The 20,484-nt window shown below is 34.0% G+C and overlaps 1 protein-coding gene across 4 annotated transcripts in view; it reads left to right on the top strand.

Moving 5' to 3' along the window:
- The window catches only part of VPS13A (vacuolar protein sorting 13 homolog A), a 111,488-nt gene that overhangs the window by 73,605 nt on the left and 17,399 nt on the right, over positions 1-20,484 (top strand). For 3 of the 4 annotated variants that reach the window (XR_001331455.2, XM_005522646.3, XM_014252248.2), the window contains exons 49-67: positions 486-590; positions 683-829; positions 5,343-5,471; positions 6,165-6,298; positions 7,713-7,842; positions 8,198-8,433; positions 10,490-10,643; positions 11,511-11,657; positions 12,226-12,307; positions 13,559-13,628; positions 14,221-14,326; positions 14,687-14,800; positions 16,091-16,236; positions 16,357-16,438; positions 17,082-17,195; positions 17,636-17,711; positions 17,806-17,969; positions 18,366-18,411; positions 18,686-18,809. Coding sequence is in view for 3 of the 4 variants with exons in the window: in XM_005522646.3 (XP_005522703.1) it covers positions 486-590; positions 683-829; positions 5,343-5,471; positions 6,165-6,298; positions 7,713-7,842; positions 8,198-8,433; positions 10,490-10,643; positions 11,511-11,657; positions 12,226-12,307; positions 13,559-13,628; positions 14,221-14,326; positions 14,687-14,800; positions 16,091-16,236; positions 16,357-16,438; positions 17,082-17,195; positions 17,636-17,711; positions 17,806-17,969; positions 18,366-18,411; positions 18,686-18,809 (2,306 nt within the window). In the remaining variant the exon portion in view is untranslated. Of the gene's footprint in view, positions 1-485; positions 591-682; positions 830-4,316; positions 4,357-5,342; positions 5,472-6,164; positions 6,299-7,712; positions 7,843-8,197; positions 8,434-10,489; positions 10,644-11,510; positions 11,658-12,225; positions 12,308-13,558; positions 13,629-14,220; positions 14,327-14,686; positions 14,801-16,090; positions 16,237-16,356; positions 16,439-17,081; positions 17,196-17,635; positions 17,712-17,805; positions 17,970-18,365; positions 18,412-18,685; positions 18,810-20,484 lie in introns of all 4 variants that reach the window. The other variant, XM_088054416.1, reaches the window with a different exon arrangement.

Genomic DNA, 20,484 nt, shown 5'->3' with positions numbered 1-20,484 from the left:
AATTGTGTAGGATATGTAAAGCTGTGGCATTTGAGCAATGAATGCTACTTGAAAAACTACTACTTGAAATGGTGGTTGATAGATTGATTCTGGGTTAATAGAATGCTAAGGATTCTAGGTTATGGCTGAGGTTCACCATATGGATTTCCTGATTTTTTTAATACTGAATGATACTGATGGATGTATATGAGAGAGATTACAAGAATGCATTGATTTACCTTTGAAATTTTAATTACAATATTTTTTAAAGAATCCTTATGTGATTGCTTCCTCTGGAATATCTTATACTTAAAATGCTTATTCCACATGGGTTATAACTAAGCATGGTAGAAAATATATTTGTGAGATGATACTGGCAGTTGTTACGTCTTGACTTTTTAATAGAAACACCTGTATTTATATTTATGTATACTTTATATATATATAACTTCAAATGTTTTCAGTGAATTGTAAATTGAAAATTAATTCAGGGGACTTCTTCACAGGTGCAGCTTAGGGTAACTGACAGTGAACTGTCTGATCAGTTTTCTCTGGACACTGTTGGAAGTCATGGTTCTGTGAAATGCAAGAGTCATAAAAAGGAATATCAAGTGAGTTAAATTTATCTTTCAAATTCATTATTTTCAGGAGCTATAAATGGGGTTAAAAAAGTGTACTTAAAATAATGTCTTTCTGTTCACAGGTTGGTGTCACCATAAACAATAGCAGTTTCAATATTACTAGAATTGTAACCTTCACTCCATTTTTTATGATTTCAAATAGAAGTAAATACACTTTGGAGGTAGCTGAAGAAGGCAAGGAAAAGTGGATTCCCATTGTTTTGCAACAGGTAAACTTATAATGGAACCTATTCCAAGTTGTGCCTCTTAAGGAAAAAAACTGGTTTGAACACTCACTAATGGAAAACATGAGCCATATCCGGTGTTCTGTGACAATGCCTGACTACACCATGCTTTTTCAACCAATGATCTGTGTCCTTTACCATTTCTCAGTATTGCATTCGGACATACTGTTAAGATGGCTTACATTGTACTTGGAATTTTTTATTCTATCACCTTGTGTCATAAATAGTATGAGAAAAAGACCTCTACTATATTATATTATTGTTGTATTATCTCTCTGCAGTGGCATAGAAGCTTCTGCTCATTTTAGCAGTGGTATGTGGTAGAATATTTTGGCTGACGTGCTATGCATGAAGCCACTGTGGTATGGGAAGAAATTCCCTAGTGTGGATCAGTTCAGAGAGATCCAAGTGGTTCTTCTGGATCTAGTTTCACTTCTACTTTTAAGTGCTCAATGCATACTTCCTAGAAAGGGATCCCTCAGGCCACGTGGTGTGTAAATGGGTTTAGGGCTTTTGTCTATGCTGCAGAGACTGTTGCAGACTGGGTATGCACCTTGTCTGTTTGCACTGCAGTACCACACAATGACGTTTTGTATGTGTGTTGAGTCTTGGGGGCATCACGCCTTCCTGCAGAACATGTAGGAAAAGCAGCACTTGTTTGGGGTAGTGTTGGAGGTTTCTTAAAGCTGGAAGTGATCTGTAGTGCCTTCTGGGAAGAGTGAAATCCTTCCCCTTACCCCTTGACAAGAGCATTATCCAAAATAGAGTTTAGCCTTACAAATAGTGTGGTTGAAGGCCCAGTTAATTTCCTGTAGAATCCTAAAAGTGCAGGACTGTTAGGCTTGGAAAAGATTTCTAAGATAATGTATCAAGTCCAACCACAAACCTGGCTCTACTTAAATAAGTCATCACAAAAAGAGATCCCCAAATGCCACATCCACAAATCTTTTGAACACTTCTGGTAATGGCGATTCCACCACTTCCCTGGGCAGTCTATTCTAATGACAGACTTCCCTTTGGTGAAGAAATTTTTCCTCAGCCACTTTAAATGTCCTCTTGTGCAATCTGAGGCTGTTTCCTTTGGTCCTGATGCTTGGAGACCACCCCCCACTTTGCTACATCCTCCTTTCAGGCAAGTTGTAGAGAGTGGTAAGGTGACCTCTGAGCCTCCTTTTCTCCAGACAAAACAATCCAATCTCCCGCAGCCTCTCCTCCTAGGACTTGTGCTCCAGACCCTTAAGCAGCTCCATTGCCTTTCTTTGGACACACTCCACCTCAATATCAGCATCGTAAATATTCCAAGTGATTACTAAAAATGTTTGCAAACCAAATTGCAAAAGTTAAAAAAATATATTCAATGAGATTCCTAACCAGATCTTTCTGTTACTTTTTTGTTACCTTCAGTACATGCTCCTTAGTTGAGTATATTATCTTTAATGATACAGTCATTAAAGATGTGCCATTGAAATAGCATTATTTCAATTACTGAAATTGATATGTTCTTCCATTGTGATTTTTGTTAAGGGTGCATAAAGATGTTTAGATCTTTAGATGTTCAGTCAGTTCAGCTTCAGAAAGTAAAGTTTCTTTATAATTTTCAAAAAAAGTTTCTTTGCTTTTACTCAACACTGGACTTAAGACAATGACATTAGCTTACACGTTCTATTTGCTAATATTCTTATGTTCCTCTGAACCAAACTTTTGCTTGGCCTTACATAGTTGTTGAGATTTTTGCATTTCTCATCGAGTTTATTGATAAAGGTCTGAAATTACTATATCACTATAATAGTGTTTGTGTAGTGGTATGGACAACTTCATATCTAATTTCTTGCTCTTAGGAAATGTGATCAGATGGTAATACTTCTTGTTTTGCGGCTTATATTTGATATATCTTTGCTCTTAGAATAAGCCAGAATATTTATAGAAAGTTCTGCAATTTCTGCAAAAACTACTCAAAGGTAATAATTTTGAAAGTTGAAGTATATTCAGTATATATCATCTCTAGGTTTCCCATGTTGGCTGTTTTATTTGTGTGCCTACAGGATTTTCTAGTTTGTCCCACAAATGTCAATGTTTCTTAGATGTTTCATAATTGTATTGATTAATCTTAGTCTTCTTTTGGTAATAAAGTATCCATGGAAGACTTGTGGATCTTAGGATCACTCCTAAAAACTTTTAAAAGGTTAGATATCACAATTTACCAAATAGAGCAGAAGAATCTGAATCATCAGAAGAATCTGAATCCCCTTCTAAAGCCTGCTTTCACATTGTGTCAATATTTTCCCCTTTGATAGGCAGTCTCTAAAAATCCATGTTGTGACAACTTGGTCTACCAGGGTTGTTCTTTTGTGATTCAGTTGCCTTATCCAGTGTGTTTTTCATCTCTTCTAACTGTAGGTAGTGTCAAGCCTCTACTGGTCTGTCTTTGGTCTATCTCTGTTCTTAATCCAGAACAATTTCTAGGAGCAAGTTTCCATCTGATCCTGCTGCTGAGATGGGGAGTTCTGCTATTCTTCTAGTCTAGATTTTTTTTTTTAACTAATGATTGTGATTTTTTTGAGTATTTATCACATAACTCTTAGATTAGGTTGATTTTCAAAACATGAAGTAGCTTGCTGAAATGTTAATGAATATTTTGGCTTGCTTCTTTCTTCCAATATTCTATTTTTTGTCATTTTAAGTAAGGCAGAGACTTTCCTGCTGATTTTGTTTTTTAAATTGACTCTTCTTTCTTAGTGACGAATAATTTGTCTTTTCAGGAAAAAAAGCAATTCTTCTAGTTCATTCAATTCAATTAGTTCTCTCTCAGAGAACTTATCTTCTCTGAGACATCATCCCTCTCTGGAAAGTAGTAAATACAACAGAAATATGCATCACTATTTCTAGAAAAATCCATTGATCTTCCAAATTTACAATAGAGTTTGATGAACAGTGATTAGTGTGCAGTGGCTTGCTAAGGACAGTCCTTTTAATTATGTATAGTGCAAGGCTGTTGATCAACAGATATCCTTAGAGAAAGAAGACATTGCTGACGACTGCTCATAAGACTACTGCTAAATATAAATTGAAGATCCCACTGTGGAAGCAAAATTGTATAAATGGAACATCTAGTGAAGCACTTAACCAAATGTGTGGTAAAAGGCTTGAAAACAACATCATTATGTGACACAATCTGTGGCTAAAGTCTACTACAAAAAATTTTCAATTCTCCATAGTTGATTCTGTAATGTCTTGTTTAGCCAATCCTGTTTACTTATTTGGTTTGGATTTTAAACTTCCATTTACTGTTGACTGATTCTTCTTTAATTTCCTCTGGGCTCAATTAATTCCACATTGAGAATTACATGCTGTGTTTTATTATAGTTTACAACACAATTTAAATTTCCTTTGTCTGTGGGATACATGTTGATGTAAATAACACCTTCAATCTTACAGTTTAACTATATTTTTTTCCTTTGTCTTCCTGCTTCCTGTGGTGTGAGAAACAATGGGAAAGGGAACTTAGTGGCATGGTAAGTTAGTGAACTAGTCTTTCACCACTGAAGAATTAATTCCAGAATTCAGATGCAATTAAATATGGATATCTCATTTCTTAAACTATGTTAGAGAGAGAGAAAAATGGTTCTAAAATTTCGGATGCTGCATGTCAACAGTTTGAAATACAGGAAAGATGTTCTGTTTAAAAAGATTGGCTGTTCATAGCTGAGTTACTGTTAGTCATAGCTCGTTCTTGTGACAGAACTCAATTAGTAAGAGACTTTTCATTAGTTACAATTAAAACTTCTGTCTTCTCTGTCTCCTGGTTGTCTCCATTTAGCAAGTAAACTCTTGAAGAGAGATTGTCTTTGAGATTTTAAAATCCATAATGGTTATGATTTCCATTGTGAATGTGAGTAGCAGAATATGCTCTCTGATTAAGCTGCCTGATGTTTCATATTGTGTCTTTTATACCCACGTACATATGTGGGTATAGGTACTTCTAAATATATGTGAAACACTTCTAAAAGGACTGCAAGATGTCTTGTGTACTCAAATTACTCTGGTGTGGCGTTTATGCTAATATTACGTTTTGTCATTCCTTGTCACTGTAAGATTGATTTGAAATTATACTTCTTTGGAAAAAGGTCAGCTAGTGGAAGAACAGTTTCATCTTTTTTATTTTACCAAGCTTGGAATTTTCTATGTTGTAGCTATTTTATACTCTGGATTTATGTACTTCATTCATTTTAAATGTACTTCTTATTGTGAATATGAAGTCTTACTTTTTCCACTTTAGCTTAACTCCTCACTTTCTTCACTGTAGTCTGAATAATTTCTTGACTTCCTTCCAGTTTATTATATTCAGGTAAGTAATAACTTACAGGTTTTTTTAATAGGGTTTCTGATGCTAATTGATAAAATTTTGGATGGAATTTAGTAGATGAATTTTGGACTATGTGAATGGCATTTAACACCTCATTTGTATTCTTACTTTGAAATTTCTATTTTTCTTTTCTAGTGTATTCCCTTTTGGCCTGAAAATGATGCCAACAAACTGCTTGTTAGAGTTGAAAATTCTGATCTCCCTCCAAAGAAGATAAATTTTGATCAGCAAGAAAGCTGTCTTTTACTGCATTTGGACAATAAGGTAATAAATTGCCTTCCATATTTAGATGTTAGGTAAAACAGCATAAATCACTTTTTTATTTTCATTCTCAAAACTTTGTTTTCCCATGAAATCAAGTATTGCAAAACCCTAGCTGAGGAAAAGATTGTTTATACAAATACATTCTCATACTCTATTTTTCATGTGTGTATAAACAGATGTAAGTAGGTATTCTGTTTTAAGCACTTCTCTGGGGAGCAGTTCTACAGGAGCTAAAATACAGCTTGTTTTGCAGGTATTCTTTGTGAGAAGTACTAATATTAGTTTTAAACTAACACTGAGTTGGTCTGAAAAGTAATTTTGCACTAAATTTACTTGCATTTATGTTGCAGATAGTCTCATCTAGCAGTAGTTTTTAAGTAGGTGAATGGTTTTTGAAGTATAATGTTCTTGAGGGCATGAATGTGTATGCTTGCAATAAGGAGGGTTATTCTACTACCAGTCTGACTTTTCACAGCATGGAACTCCTGCATAGTTTTAATTACCAAGTGTAATACCTGCCATCTAGTATTTAGATCAAGGAAATATTTTGAAGATACAGAAAAACAGCTATTTTTACTACATGAGAGTTTCACCTTGTGATGAGAGGAAAAGCTTTCAAAATATTTAGATTACATTTGCTTTGCTGAAAATTCATTCTGCTGTTACTTACTTTATAATTTTTACAACTGATAGCTTGGAGGAATTGCAGTGGATGTTAATCTGACTGAACATTCTACGGTGATTACCTTTTCTAATTACCATGATGGTGCAGCTCCATTTCTGTTGATTAACCATACCAAAGAGGAAATTATTGAGTACGGACAAAGGTACGTATGAAGGGGCTTAGTTTGGATGTTTGCATGAAGACATGTGAACTGTAATTTTGTAGTTTGTATATTGTAAGCATGCATTCTCTAAAGAAGCCTGCTTTAAAGAAATGGCTCTCAAATTTTGTCAGAGCACCCAAAAATCTCTTGCTTGGTAAATTGAAAAATGGTAAATCTACATTCCTGATGAGGGGGCAGTGGATGTAGTTTTCTCAAATTGTGCAGTGCCGACTGTGCAGAATAAGTAATGAAGGAGATACAGCTGAAAGCATGGGTTAAAGTTACATGAGATGTGAGGGGGTGAGAGGTAGTTATGTAAATTTTGTCAATCTAGGATGAAACTAAGATAATTTTAATAAATATTAGTTTTCTGCACAGAGTGAATATTTACTTCTGCACTTGCACACAGTTACTCTGTTCTCTACCTGTAATCACTTTGTAATGCTTTGCCACTGTATGCAGATACTGTGCAATGCTGAGAAGTGTATACCTGCAGCATTCTACACTTTTTTCTACTCTTTTTTCCCTTCAGTCAGTCAGAGCAATGTAGTTTAAAGATTTTTACTTGGAGGGTGTAAGAGTTGCTAGTCAAATCCTGTTTGCTTCCTGTTTGCTTGAAGAATGATTGTTTGATTTGTTTTTTCTCTGTAAAGATTAGTAACTTTTATCTTTTCAGATGAATTGTGGGCATTCATTGTGCTAATTTAATTAGAACAGAGTACAGTATTTTGAGTGGAAGGGCCGATCATTTAGCCCAACTGCCTGACCACCAGGTCTTATCAAAAGTTTAAGCATGTTATTAAGAGTATTGTCCAAGTCAAGGGCTGGGGCATCTCCTGTCACTCAAGAAAGCCTATTCCAGTGTTTTGAAATAAAATTGTCGTAATGTCCAGTCTGAACCTCCCCTGCCACAGTGTGGATGCAAGGGAATGGTTCAAATCACTGGATCCCAGCAAGCAGAGATCAGCATCTCTGCATTTCTCTCCTGGGGTAGCCTCCTTTCAGAGAGCTGTAGAAGACAATTCTGCAAGTTTTTAACTGTGTGTGAGGGGGAATGGAATTTAAAACACATTTTTCTGAAAATGTTCATCACAAGGGGCTAAAGAAAATACTGTACTACTGTATATACTTCATTTTTAAAGTATATGTGTCTATTTTAAAGTACATGTTTTTGTATTTAAGTATATATTTATATAAAATACATATAAAAGTATGTATTTTAAATCTTCATTCTTACTACTGAGAATGTTCTGAGAATGTTTTTGTGCATGTTTTTTCATGCATAATGTTGTTTTTTGTTCTGTTTTCATTACTTGAAAATATAATTAGTGTTCTTGTTGAAATGCTAGAATGCAAAGGTCACCAACACAAAATATTCACTGATATTTTTAAATTTAAAATTACTTTGTTCTAGCTCCCTCGGTGAATTGGAAGACTGCCTTCAGCCAGATAAGGCAGTGTTGTATACTTGGGCAGACCCAACAGGATCTAGGAAATTGAAATGGAGATGTGGAAATAGAACTGAGGAAATTTCCCCAAAAGAGGTACGTTTTTTTATCAGAACCTCATTTTAATGAAGTCTACTTTTATATTTATATTCCATTCATCAGTGTATGCATTAAATTTTGTGTTTAATGAGTATGATCAGCAGTCTCATATATGAGTTCCAATCACAGAATGGTAACGATGCTTTGTTTGCCAGAGCTTGTGCCAGTAAGCAGTCTTCAGCTGAATAGTGTCTGTGTGTGTGGTGAGAGGCTGTCATAAGGCTTTGTCATTACTTTTTTCCCCTGTACCTTAAAATATGTCTTCCATTGCTGTGTTGCTAAGACTCCAGCATTTTTTTGTGAAATAGAATGATTAATAGAGTTGTAAAAACTTTTTCTGTCTTGTTTATAGGACAAAATGGAAATAATCAGTGTGGATTCTAGAAAAGCGGTCTATTTAATGTCGTTTTATGAAGGTTTGCAGCGTATTGTCCTCATCACTGAAGATGAGAATGTATTTAAATTGACATATGAAAGCGTAAAAGCAGAACTAGCAGAACAAGAAATTGTTCTGTCTTTGCAAGATGTTGGAATTTCATTGGTTAATAATTATACAAAACAAGAGGTGTCCTACATTGGAATTACAAGGTAACTTACTTTGTGTACAACAATCTAAAATGTTTAGCTTCAGGTACTTTCACTCTGTGAATTTCATTTTGGCTTGTGCTGAAAGAGCAAAAAGAGGTCTGGGTTAATAATATTCAAACCCAGTCACTATATTTTCCTGCTGTCAAGAGATATGTTTTTACTGTATTTTGTACTAATGCATATGCTAACTATGTTTAGATGCATGTGGTTTTGGAACATATATTTGTAATTCTGTGTGGCAGACTTCCTTGAACAGAAAATACTTCCTGTCCATCTAGTTTGAGAAGTGATAATAGAGTTTTAAGGAGTAAAGTCTGTGAATAGTTTGTGTCAGTGGGTTTTGTTATCTTCACTACAGAAACAGCTGAATTCTGCATTGGAAATTTTGATGCAAAAGCTTGTAGGTCCCTTTAGTTTTGGTTGATTAATTATGGTGACCCAGGGCTTTACTGCTTGGGTTTCCTACTATATACATTTCAAAGGGAAGTAGAAAAGAAATTGTGTAATAATTCAGAAATGTCTGCCATCATATATTTGGACAGGAGCTCTTTGCAACCATCAAGGGACTCTTGAATATAATTGCTATAATCCACTTATTTTTATTCACATTTATGAGGTTGACAGAGTGAGAGTTGTTTTTATCTTGATTAGTTCTTTGCACTGTACTAAAAAACAAACGAGTGTGAACTTTTCATACCCATAGGCTTCACTTAGTCACATCCATCATTTACTAAGAAAATTCCAGTCCTTGCCCTCACCTGAGAAACTGTGCTCTGATATTTAGACAATGGAAACACTCCATTAAATGTGGCAGGTAATTGCCGAGATTCACAGTAGTATTGAGATTTCACTGAATTGGTTTTTCTTTGAAAGCAGTCATCCATAGTCATTAGTCTAGAAGTGCTTATAGTAAGTTTTGTTTTCTTGTCAAACCCTGATGAGGTGTTAAACTTCTTGAAAATGGATGGCCATACTGATGAAATTGGCTTCTTTTTTTTAGGAGCAGCAAAAAACCCCACAACCCAAAAACAAAACCAGAAAAGGCGGAAAGAAAAAAAAAAGGGGGAAATTCTCAGCAATCAAGATAGTACTCATTTTTGTAGTTGTTTTTTTATTGTTTTGAGCTTCAGCTAACCTTTTTTTTCCTACCATTGATGTGTCTCAACACAGACACAGATATAGCTAAAAGAGGTTAGGTGGTTGTGTCTGGAAAGGTACATATTTGTAGGCAATAGTTTATATGCTTTTTATATGCTTCTTATAAAAGTTTATATACATGTAAGTTTATATACATAATTTATGGGCTATAATTTATGGAAATAAGTACCTTCTGCCTGCCTGATAGTGTTGGTTTGTGCCCGATTTTGTGCTTTATGTTTGACTATAAGGTGAAATCAGGCACAGAGTTTCTCACAGAAGCAGTGGGAAAAAGTCAAATACCCTTTAAGGCTGATGAATTATTTGCATTAATAAAACTGAGAGACAGAAGAAAGGCTACATTTCAAAAAAACCAAACAGAAACAAACCTAAAATTCCCACCATGAAATCAGTAGAGGAAGCATGTAAAAGAAAATCAACACCTATTGGTTTTAGATGGAAAGACTAAATAAATAAGCTGTCAAAAATAAGATGCAGTGCAGGAGGCATTTTGTCTTGACTTGAACTTTTAAATTTCTAGTAAATTTCAAATGTCAAAATAAATGCAAGACTATAAGTGGAAAACATAATTGAGATTGTAGAACGATGGATGGTAGTACTGCTGAAATTGAGCTTCCTTGAGTATCACTACATAACCATTTTCATCAAACTGGGGATTTATACACAGACTTGTTAATTTTTTTTTTTTCCCATCATATTGGAGAGACTGGCTTCTGCTTAGTGGCAAGAGGGCAGTGCATGATTTGGGTCGCTTATTTGCTACAGTAGAGCTTTATGTTGTGATTTCTCATTCCCTAGTTACAGCCTGTTAAAAGTCACACTAAAGTAGGTGTGGTTTTGAAAACTTGTTTTCAAAAAGCTAATCCTTCTGTTTTGGTTCTTTGTTTTGTTTTCAAAGTTCTGATGTGGTGTGGGAGACAAAACCCAAGAAGAAGTCAAGATGGAGACCAATGAGTGTTAAGCAAATTGATAAATTAGAACAAGAATTCAGAGATTACAATGAGCTAAGTCCTTCAGAAAATAAGATCATTGAGTTGGAATCTAATGTTTTGGTAATACTGATAGCTCTCTAATTATATTGCTTATGTGTATGCGCAAGAAAGAGATAATATATCAATTTTGCTGTCTTTGATAAAACTTACGGTGAAATTTGAGATTATTGATTTACCTACTCCATTTGAAAACATTTCTTTACCTCTGTATTAAAAAAATGCAGGGAAAAATCCATAAACTTTTGATATCTTGGTACAGACTTTTTGTTAGTGCCTGATTTTGAAATGGAGGTGTAACATTTTTGTAGGTGGTAGTGCTAAATATGTGTTAAACTCCAGTAAGGAAGCTTTGCATTTGGTTCATATATTGTATCAGTAAATGTGTTATCAGTTTGGGGTTGGTTGGTTTGTTTGTTTTAGCCTGAAATCCAATATTTTTAAAACTGCTTATTGTGGAATGATTTAGCTGTCATTCAGTCCCATAAAACTGAAAAAGAAATTGCAGATGGAACGTAGAGGCGCATTATGCTCCAAATGCTCGGTCCTTGTCAATGGATAAATTCTAGACACTCTGTAGAAATGGTGCTGTAGGTAAATAAACATTGGATAGCTAAATGATCAAATTTTTATTTCAGTCATAGTCCATTACACTGTGAAGCTTTTCCTCTAGGTAGCTATGTATTAAATGACAGTAACCCCCAAATAAAGCACTATTTTGTAGTTTCATTTCTATTGAAATTTATGGGCAAAATTTGTTTGCTTTAAATAAAGGAAAATTATGACATCTAACTTAAAAGCTGCGGTACTTTTACTGCTGAGGTTTACAATATTTGTGAACATTGTAAATTTTTAAGTATATTATATAAAGCAGTATTTTAGAACATACTCGACATAGAACTCGACATACCAAGTTTTCTTTAATAATAGGTATGTTTAACTCCTAATGGAGTGAACATGAAGATTCAACAGCCAAATGAGATTCCTATCAGAAGAAATTATCTGCCAGCTTTAAAAGTGGAATACAGTTCCTCTGCACATCAGAAGTCTTTCAGAATCCAAATTTACAGGATACAAGTGAGTCATATCGAAAAGTAGTTGTTATTTATTCTGAAAGAACGTTTATGGAAACTTGGGTTCATTTCTAGAATTGGAATTGGATTTCTCATGTTCTCAATTTAATTGTAATCATTGGCCTTTACATCAGCGCTTCTCAGTCTTTGAAAATACTACTTAAGTGCTTCTTGGAAAAAAAGGAAGACAACTATGACTGTTCTGAAAGAAATACTTGGCATTCATCTTACTTGCTTTTTCTTGGAGCATTTCTGTTTATCAAGTAAAAGGAGACGTGAAATTTCTTGTTTTGCTATGCTCAAGATTTTCAAAACAAATCCTTTGCAAAACTTTTGTGGACCATTTGAATGGTCAATTTATGGACAATTTGAAGAAATATTTCTAAATTATTAGAATTGGATTATTAGATTTTGAAAATCAATATATTTTAAACACGGTAGTGGCTTTTTTCTGCTTTTGTATTGGTGGAAGGCCGCAGGTAATGATCATATCTGAGTTTGTCCTGATTTTAAAATATTTCACTATTGAAAAGCTAATGTGCTGCACCTTGTCCTGTCCTTACCCCTACTAGATACAAAACCAGATTCCTGGAGCCATATTTCCCTTTGTGTTCTACCCTATTAAACCTCCAAAGTCCATCACCTTGGATTCAGGTTTGTTCTAGTTTAACATAATCCTTCCTTTTAAAACAGTAAGATAACTTGCTTGTATCGAAGTTAACCATCACTTTCATCAGGTGAAGTCTGCATGACTTTTCTGACTACAGATAGTACACATAATAATGGTAGAAGTACCATATAGGTACCTGTACAAAGAAGATACACAGAAAACCATTTCAACATTTAACAGTTTATAGAAAAGAGGAAAATGTCTTTTATTTGTCATTATCATACCTTTTAAGAGCATCTTTTTGGCACATTACTAAGTTGATTTTGGCAACATATAACATGAAAGTTATATAAGCTTAAAAGGAGGTTTTCAGTTCAGGCCACCACTAAAATTTAATGCTGGCTAATATATGAGAAGACTTGGCTGTTTATAAGATAAGTCTTGTTAATTTTGATGGTAGTGAATCTGTTGCACTTTTTCTGTGCTACTTGCATTTGGAGTTTTGGGGCAGTGAGGGTACTTACTTGCCATCCTTAGTCTCCCACTATTTCCCTACTGCTCCAGTGTCATGGAATGCATGACCTAGTAACCTATCTGAAGTAATCTTAACCAGTAAGAAAAGAAATGTGCCTAAGCTCAAAGTTGTTAAGTGAGGCACCATTTATAAGCTCTCCAGATGGTAAATTATATTTTGTGTTGTTTTGTATGGTTTATGTATGCTTTCTCCATTGCTTGGAGCATAGAGCTCAATATCACTATACTGTGTGATGTAGTCTTTTATTATTTTTTTCGTGCCAAAGTTACTTGGAAAATCTAAGTAATATCAAAAGAATTCATGTTGAGACAAAAAATACTGTTTGCAATTTTATTCAGAAGCTAGTAGGATGTCAGTTGTTCATTCTAAATATGACTGGTTTTAAGCTACAGTGCATGAATCTGCAGAATTCTTTTTTGTTTAATTTACAGTTTTGTATCAGCCACTGGAAAATTTTATTCCATGATTAAGGAAATTATATAAATCTAATATTATATCAATATTAATTTGCTTTTAAATGAAAATGGCACATTTCCAATTAAATATCATTTTGGTGTTCCATTTCATCCTTCCTATTACTTTCTGTTCCTGCTCTTTTCCCTGTCTTAGCTGTTTGCCAGTCATATCCATTATGTAATCCTGTTGTGCAGGATTAAGAAAACCCTGCATGTATATGACATTTTCATAAAAAAACTTACAAAGTGTTACGTATATCATGTAACAATCTGTGCTGATCTCTTTTTATTTGACAACTTCATAGCACCAAAACCATTTACTGATGTCAGTATTGTCATGAGAACTGCTGGACACTCACAGATATCTCATATTAAGTAAGTATTTTGACATGTTCCATCTCAATTACTATTGGATATATTTAATCATGCTTTAAAATTAATATTATTATAGAGGCAAACATAATGAAAGGTAATGTTAACACAAACTCTTTCTTGGAAACTCAGAGCATTTTAACAGAGATGAAAGCTGTGTCCTTTATTATCCACATAATTGAAGAGTAAAGCAATGATTTTTAGATGTCTTTTTAATTCATATTTTTAGTCATCTTTATTTAGAAAAAATATATGTAGTGTTGTTATATACAGTGTTAAATGCTGCTATGTGTTTAAAATTCTTCTGGTTACTTGGAAATGTGTTTATCTTAAGTGGGAAGCCTATTTTTCATCAGCAATGATGAATCCCTCAAAAAAAAAACACAAAAAAAAAGAAAGAAGAAAACCAACAACAAAATACAAACACACACACAAAACAACAACCCAAAACCCCAAAACAAAAATCCACAGCAAAAAAAACCCAACAAAACCAGTACCTGAAGTTGTGTAAGTGGTCTAAATACCCTATACTAAGCTTTAAGTATTAAACATTTTTGTAGAACACCTTATTAATTACTTTTTGTTTCATGTGTAGGTATTTTAAGGTTCTGATTCAAGAGATGGATCTCAGATTAGATCTTGGCTTCCTGTATGCAATTGGTGAATTCTTTACACAGACTGATGTGCCAAGTGACCAAGAGGTAGAAACCTTTAGTTGTTTGAAGATAAGAAGATTTAAAATTTTGAACTATTCAACTTGTATTTGAAAAAAATTAAAAATTATTTTCTAAGTCCACATCAATGATTAATTTATGTGAATCTGGGAATAATATGAAGCTATGAGGTTTTTAATTACTGTTGGCTGAAACAGTGACTCCTTCCTTTATGCTCTTCTTGTATGCTATGCAAAGAAGTCTTTAAACCTTACGGTACAGGGACAATGGAGAGGAGTTTGTACCTAGGAGGATATAATTAGTCCATTTTTTGTATCAGTGAAAAATGACTAGTAGTTTTATGTACTCTAAATTTTGAAGTGATATCTTTTTCAAATGCATTTACAGCTACAACTTTTCAAAAAGGATGTTGAATCTCTTCAAGAAGAACTAATGAGTGTGTCATCAATGGATACATCACAAATCAGCTTGTATGAATACTTTCATATCTCTCCAATTAAGGTATTCCTATTTCACATTGCAGACTGAGTTTGCTCTCTGAAAATTTTTAGAGCGCGGGATAGTAGGCTCTGGAAATAAAGATTGAAACAGCTGATTGAAAAAAAAGGTGCCAATAAAGTATTTCCAATGTTGCCACTAACTTACTATTGCATTCCTATGGCTTTCCTTATGACTTAAGGTTTTTTTTCATTTTATTATTTAAGAGTTCCTTGCAAGATGCTCTGGTTTGTGTGCACACAGTGTATTATGGATTGGAGAATGACATAATTTCTAAAAAAACATACATAACCAGGGTAGGAGATTAGTGTGTAGCTGACATTATTACAACTGTAATAGGACTTCAAGGTCTCTGTAACAGTTCTTAAGAGAGTCTCTCATCTATCCATGGGAAGTAGATCAAAGAATGATTTGAGTTTCACCTTTTGGCAGTATCTTGTGAGATGTTAGAAATTACATTTGACAAGGAAAATTGCGGGGAGGAAATAGGAGGGAATAAATGGGCTTGAGGTTTTAGTGAAAGATTAGTCGTCTTTAATGATTATGTATTGAATGATAATGATTCTGCAAGGTGAGCTGTGTATCACTGAAATGTCCTGTAGTTACGCTCTTCTATAGCATAATGAATGTCGTGTGATATTGTCTTCAGAGAATCAGAAATAGGCATAACTTCCTTTAATCTGATTTTGAAAACTGCTGGATAGATTTGTACTGTTTTGTGCTATGAAAGCCATTTGAACAATTTTCCTGAATGTTATTCTGTTCTGATTTCTTTGAAACAAATGCCTTGGTTATTTCAGGTAGGTACACAGGTAGGATTTATGTGTGTATTTGGCACCTGCAAAACTGGTATTAGTAATTATTTGTTATCAAGCTTTTGTTACATTCTTGCTTGGACAATGTACTTCGTTGTCATTTCTGTCTGCTTTGATTTTGGGTATAAATTAGAGAAACTAAATGTTATAAAAATGAGTTAATAATCTAAATTATAGCTAAAAGAATCCAGAAACCTTTTATGAAAACATAAGTAAGCAGTTTCAAGTTCTTGTTTTCTTAAAGGTAGTTCAGATGTTCAAAGTTGAGTTCAAAGTTCACTTTGGCTTTAAATGTCAGTGGGCTTTTTTTTGGCCTACATTGTGTATTTGTATATTCTGTTACAAAGTCAGACTGGTTTCAGTCAGACTGAAAATGTCTTAACTCAATTTTTAAATCATCGAAAAAATTATAAAGGTAGAAATATCATGTATCTAACAACTAACCATGTTATTTCCCAATCTCATTTTTATCCCTCAGTTACACTTGAGCTTTTCACTCAGTACGGGTGGAGAAGATAGTAACAAAGAAGAGAGAAAGAATGAATTGATACCATTTCAGTCCCTGAATCTCCTGCTGAAGAGTATAGGGGCGACCCTTACAGATGTACAAGATATTGTCTTTAAGTAGGTTAAAAATATGAATGTAAAAAGCACTCACAAAGTTTATACCATTATTACATCTGTTAAGCTTTACTTCGTTCTGCATAGTAAGGATTTACTTTTTCTCTCTTCTGTTTTTTTTAGGTTGGCATTCTTTGAGCTCAGGTATCACTTCTGTACTACACAGCAGCTCCAGTCAGCAGTTGTAAGGCATTATTCAAAACAGGTGAGAATAAGAAAATATCAATATCCCAATAAATTCCTATTTTGAAAGTGCTACTGTGCACTTTGATTCTATTAAACTAATAAAATTACTTTCATTCTTGTATCAATGTACAAAGGTTAAATAAATGCATACAAACCAATTACTCATTGAAAGAATTTTATTGCTTTGCCAAATGGCATGATAACAAAACAGCTTGCTGGAATAGATAGGGGAAGCAAACACGATGGAACTCTGATAGAACATGATTGGCATTAAAATACTAATGCATTTTCTTGGACATTAGTACTATATGAGTCATATAGTTCTTTCTTGGCTTTTGTGTATTGTTGAAAGTCCTGTCATCCAGTGGAGAGAATCCAACAAAAATACTTTTGCATAAGATAATTAGTCCTCTTTTATCCATCCATCATGAATAATAAGGGACTACTGAAATGGTTTTAATTACTGTTTCTTGCCTGACATAATATGGTTTACTCACTGATTTTCTTATCTTTTTAGTACAACTATTTTTACTTTTCTGCACAATTTTGGGGTTTTTATATTGAACTCAAGTTTTTTTCCCTGTTTTAATCTAAGATCCTACACTGTTTGCCTTTAAGTGTAATGTAGGAAATATTTTCACTAATAACTATTTTCATTTTAGGCTATTAAACAGATGTATATTCTTATTCTTGGCCTTGATGTGTTGGGTAATCCATTTGGTTTCATAAGAGGCTTGTCTGAAGGAGTAGAAGCTTTCTTCTATGAACCATACCAGGTAAAATTCTCTTCTGCCCTTTTAAGAGTAGATAGATATATACACTGTATTGGAAATCTACATTGATACATTTTTTGGTTTTAAATTTAGATTTAGAATTGAAAATTTCAAGTGAAATGCCTGGAAAACACAAGTGACATTAAAAAGGACAGAGAAGTCTATTCAACATAACTTCCAAAAGGCCGTTTCTTACAGTTTATACCTTAAAATAAATCTTTCTCTGCTTCTTAAAATAAGCAGACTTCAGGGATTTAATTAGCATTCTAAAATTGTCTGTCTTCCTGTCAAAGGAGCTTTTGCAGGTGCTTTCACACTTTATCACTCAATGTCAACCTGTTTTCCTCTTTGTCACATATAAATACCAATAAAAATATAAGATTAAAAAATATATAATGCATATATTCAAAGGTCATCATGAATGTATCATTTTTTTCTCATAGGGAGCCATCCAGGGTCCTGAGGAATTTATAGAAGGAATGGCACTAGGATTTAAAGCACTGGTAGGGGGAGCTGTTGGTAAGTTTCAGCACTGTGATGGTGGTTTTCCTAACAATAGAGGTAAGTATTTGTAAATTGCATTGGAATTTTAATCTGGTTTGTATTCCTATAGGTGGATTAGCGGGAGCTGCCTCAAGAATCACAGGTGCTATGGCAAAAGGAGTCGCTGCAATAACTATGGATGAGGATTACCAGCAAAAAAGGAGAGAAGCTATGAATAAACAACCCACTGGTCTGAGAGAGGGTATCACTCGTGGTGGAAAAGGACTAGTTTCTGTAAGGAGGAAAACAAAAATTAATTAATTCATTTTTAATTAAAAAATTAATTAATTTTATGCAGGCAAGAGTACCAGAACACTTGCTGTGTTCACCAGAAGGTTGTTGGTTTTCAATTTTTTTAGTTAGTTTTGTTTCTTAACTTTAATTTTGGTTTTTTGCAGGTATAGAGCTACAATTGGGTCATAGTTTTACAGAAAAATGCAGGAGGATAGAAAAGAAGATAGAAACTGTGAAGCAAGTGCCTCTGATTCTCTTAGCTTATAGTGAATTCTAGAATACTCCCAATATATGTACTTTGAGGCTATTCACCAATGAAGTAGAAAGAAAAATGTTAAAAATGAAAAATACTATATGGAAGCATATTTGTAATGTCTGTTTTGTTTATCTTGGTAGGGTTTTGTAAGTGGCATAACAGGAATAGTTACAAAACCAATAAGAGGTAAGTTTGGTGCATTAACTTGATGCATTAACTGTTTGCATGATGGCAAATTTTTGATATTTGATGACATGTTTTCTATCAGAGTTATAAAACTCTTTGTCAAGATTTTATATTCCTACTGACTTATAGTTTAAATGTTGTTTACATGAACTTCGTGTGGAGACTACATAGTTGTATATCAAATAAAATTTGTAATTAAATGGTTATAAAATTTATTAATATTTTAAGAGAAACGCTGTGATGTATAATGATTTACTGCTTTTAATGCTTTCAGGAGCTCAGGAAGAAGGAGCAGCTGGTTTTTTCAAAGGTGTTGGAAAAGGCTTAGTGGGAGCAGTAGCTAGGCCCACTGGTGGAATCATAGATATGGCAAGCAGCACATTTCAGGGTATTAAAAAGTAAGTAAAAAAATGTACAGAAAATCATATGGCATGAATGAGACAATAGTAATAGTAGTACCTTGTGTCTTTATATCACTTCTGTGTTACTTATGTAACAAATAGGTGGCTCTTTAAAAAAATACACACTTGATATAATTTTAAAAACACAGACACAAATCTCAGATATTTCTGGCATTACAGAAAAAACTAGTTTAAATATCTCAGCAATCAGAATTTCTTTAGCTGATGATTTTTAACTTTTACCCCAAATAAGCAGGAAAAAAAGGACTTCTCAGATGTGATGGAAGTTACTTTATATATTACTACTACTTTATGAGTTCCAAGACCACTAGATTATGCCAGTCTCTATGTTAAGAGTGCATTTAAATACTATGTTAGTCTCACTTTAATAAATTCATTTTTTATTGGTGTAAAAAACATGCTCACGGTGAGAGACTTCTCCAGGGTCAGGCTGTTCAGGGATAAGAAGTTTATTATTTAGGTAGAGGGTGGAAGAGATCCGTTTACACTTCCAATCGCAGTGTAAACATGCTCAGAGAGGGAGAGAGAGAGTGGAGAGATGAGTCGGGGAGCATGAGGGAATAAGGTAATTAAAGGGGTAGAGAAATCGGGGTAAGAGCGGGGAGTAAGAAAGGAAGTTAAAAGAGGGGAAGAGAGCAAGTTAAGAGATTGAGAGGAGCGGGTAAGAGCAGAGCAGAGGAGTTAAGAGAGTAAGAGGCAAGCAAGTGAGAGAGTAGGAAGAGGTAAGAGGAGGGAATAAGAGGTTAAGAGAAGAGAGTAGAAGGGAATTAGAGAGGAGCAGAAGTTGAGAGAGGGCAGACTAAGTTAAGAGAAGTAAGAGAATGAAGTTCTTGTTAATACATTATATCTTTTTCTGTGGTGAATATTCTAATTCTTAGTGACCAACCAGTATATGACACACATTCTGTAGAATTTACATATAGCCTATAAGAAGTACTACATTACCATGCAGTGTTACATTTTAAACTCTAAAAGCTACTCTTCAAATTCTTCTCTTGCTTAACCTTTGGATTCACTATCAGCAGAAGGATATTGTTTAATCAACAGGGACTATCCTTCAGCTGGCTAGGCTATTGTTCTTTGGTTATATAGTAACTAGCACTCAGTACCCTATAGCTCGAAGCTAGTTTTCAATTCTATTTCAATCCTAGGTTTCATGTTTTCATAATCTTTTGCTAAACAATCATATTTGTAAGGTTTCCCTGTTTCACCTTCCCCAACAATTGTTGAAGATAATCTCACACTGTTATAGGCAGTGGAGGAGGAGACAGTGTTTTGAAGAGGTGCTTAGTGACTTTAGATACAATTGTTCAGTGGCCCTGTTCTTAGTGATTTGGATCACTTATGTTACCATAAGAGTGCCAGTCTCTTTTGTTTTCCTGTTTAAGTTCTTTAGCGGAGAAATGCAAGAAAAATATCAGAGTGAAGTTTCTATATGGCACAGTTGTCTTTACTTTTGAAGTACTGAAGTGCAGTAGTTAGACACTAATTAAGCATTAGCAGGCATGTGCTGCTCTGTGCCATGTAATTTGATAATAGTGATTCTCAGAAATAGATTTCTGATGTAATGTCTGTTACTATGCAAAAGTGCATATATAGACAATGATAGTTTTTGCACGAGTACTTCAATTTAATTTATATACAAAATAAT

The sequence above is a fragment of the Pseudopodoces humilis genome, chromosome 4, assembly GCF_049639895.1.
Source record: "Pseudopodoces humilis isolate 2021_Gansu_Grassland_sample_001 chromosome 4, ASM4963989v1, whole genome shotgun sequence".
NCBI classification, from domain to species: Eukaryota; Metazoa; Chordata; class Aves; order Passeriformes; family Paridae; genus Pseudopodoces; species Pseudopodoces humilis.
The sequence above is the reverse complement of the archived record's forward strand: the minus strand, read 5'-3'. Positions and strand labels throughout refer to the sequence as shown.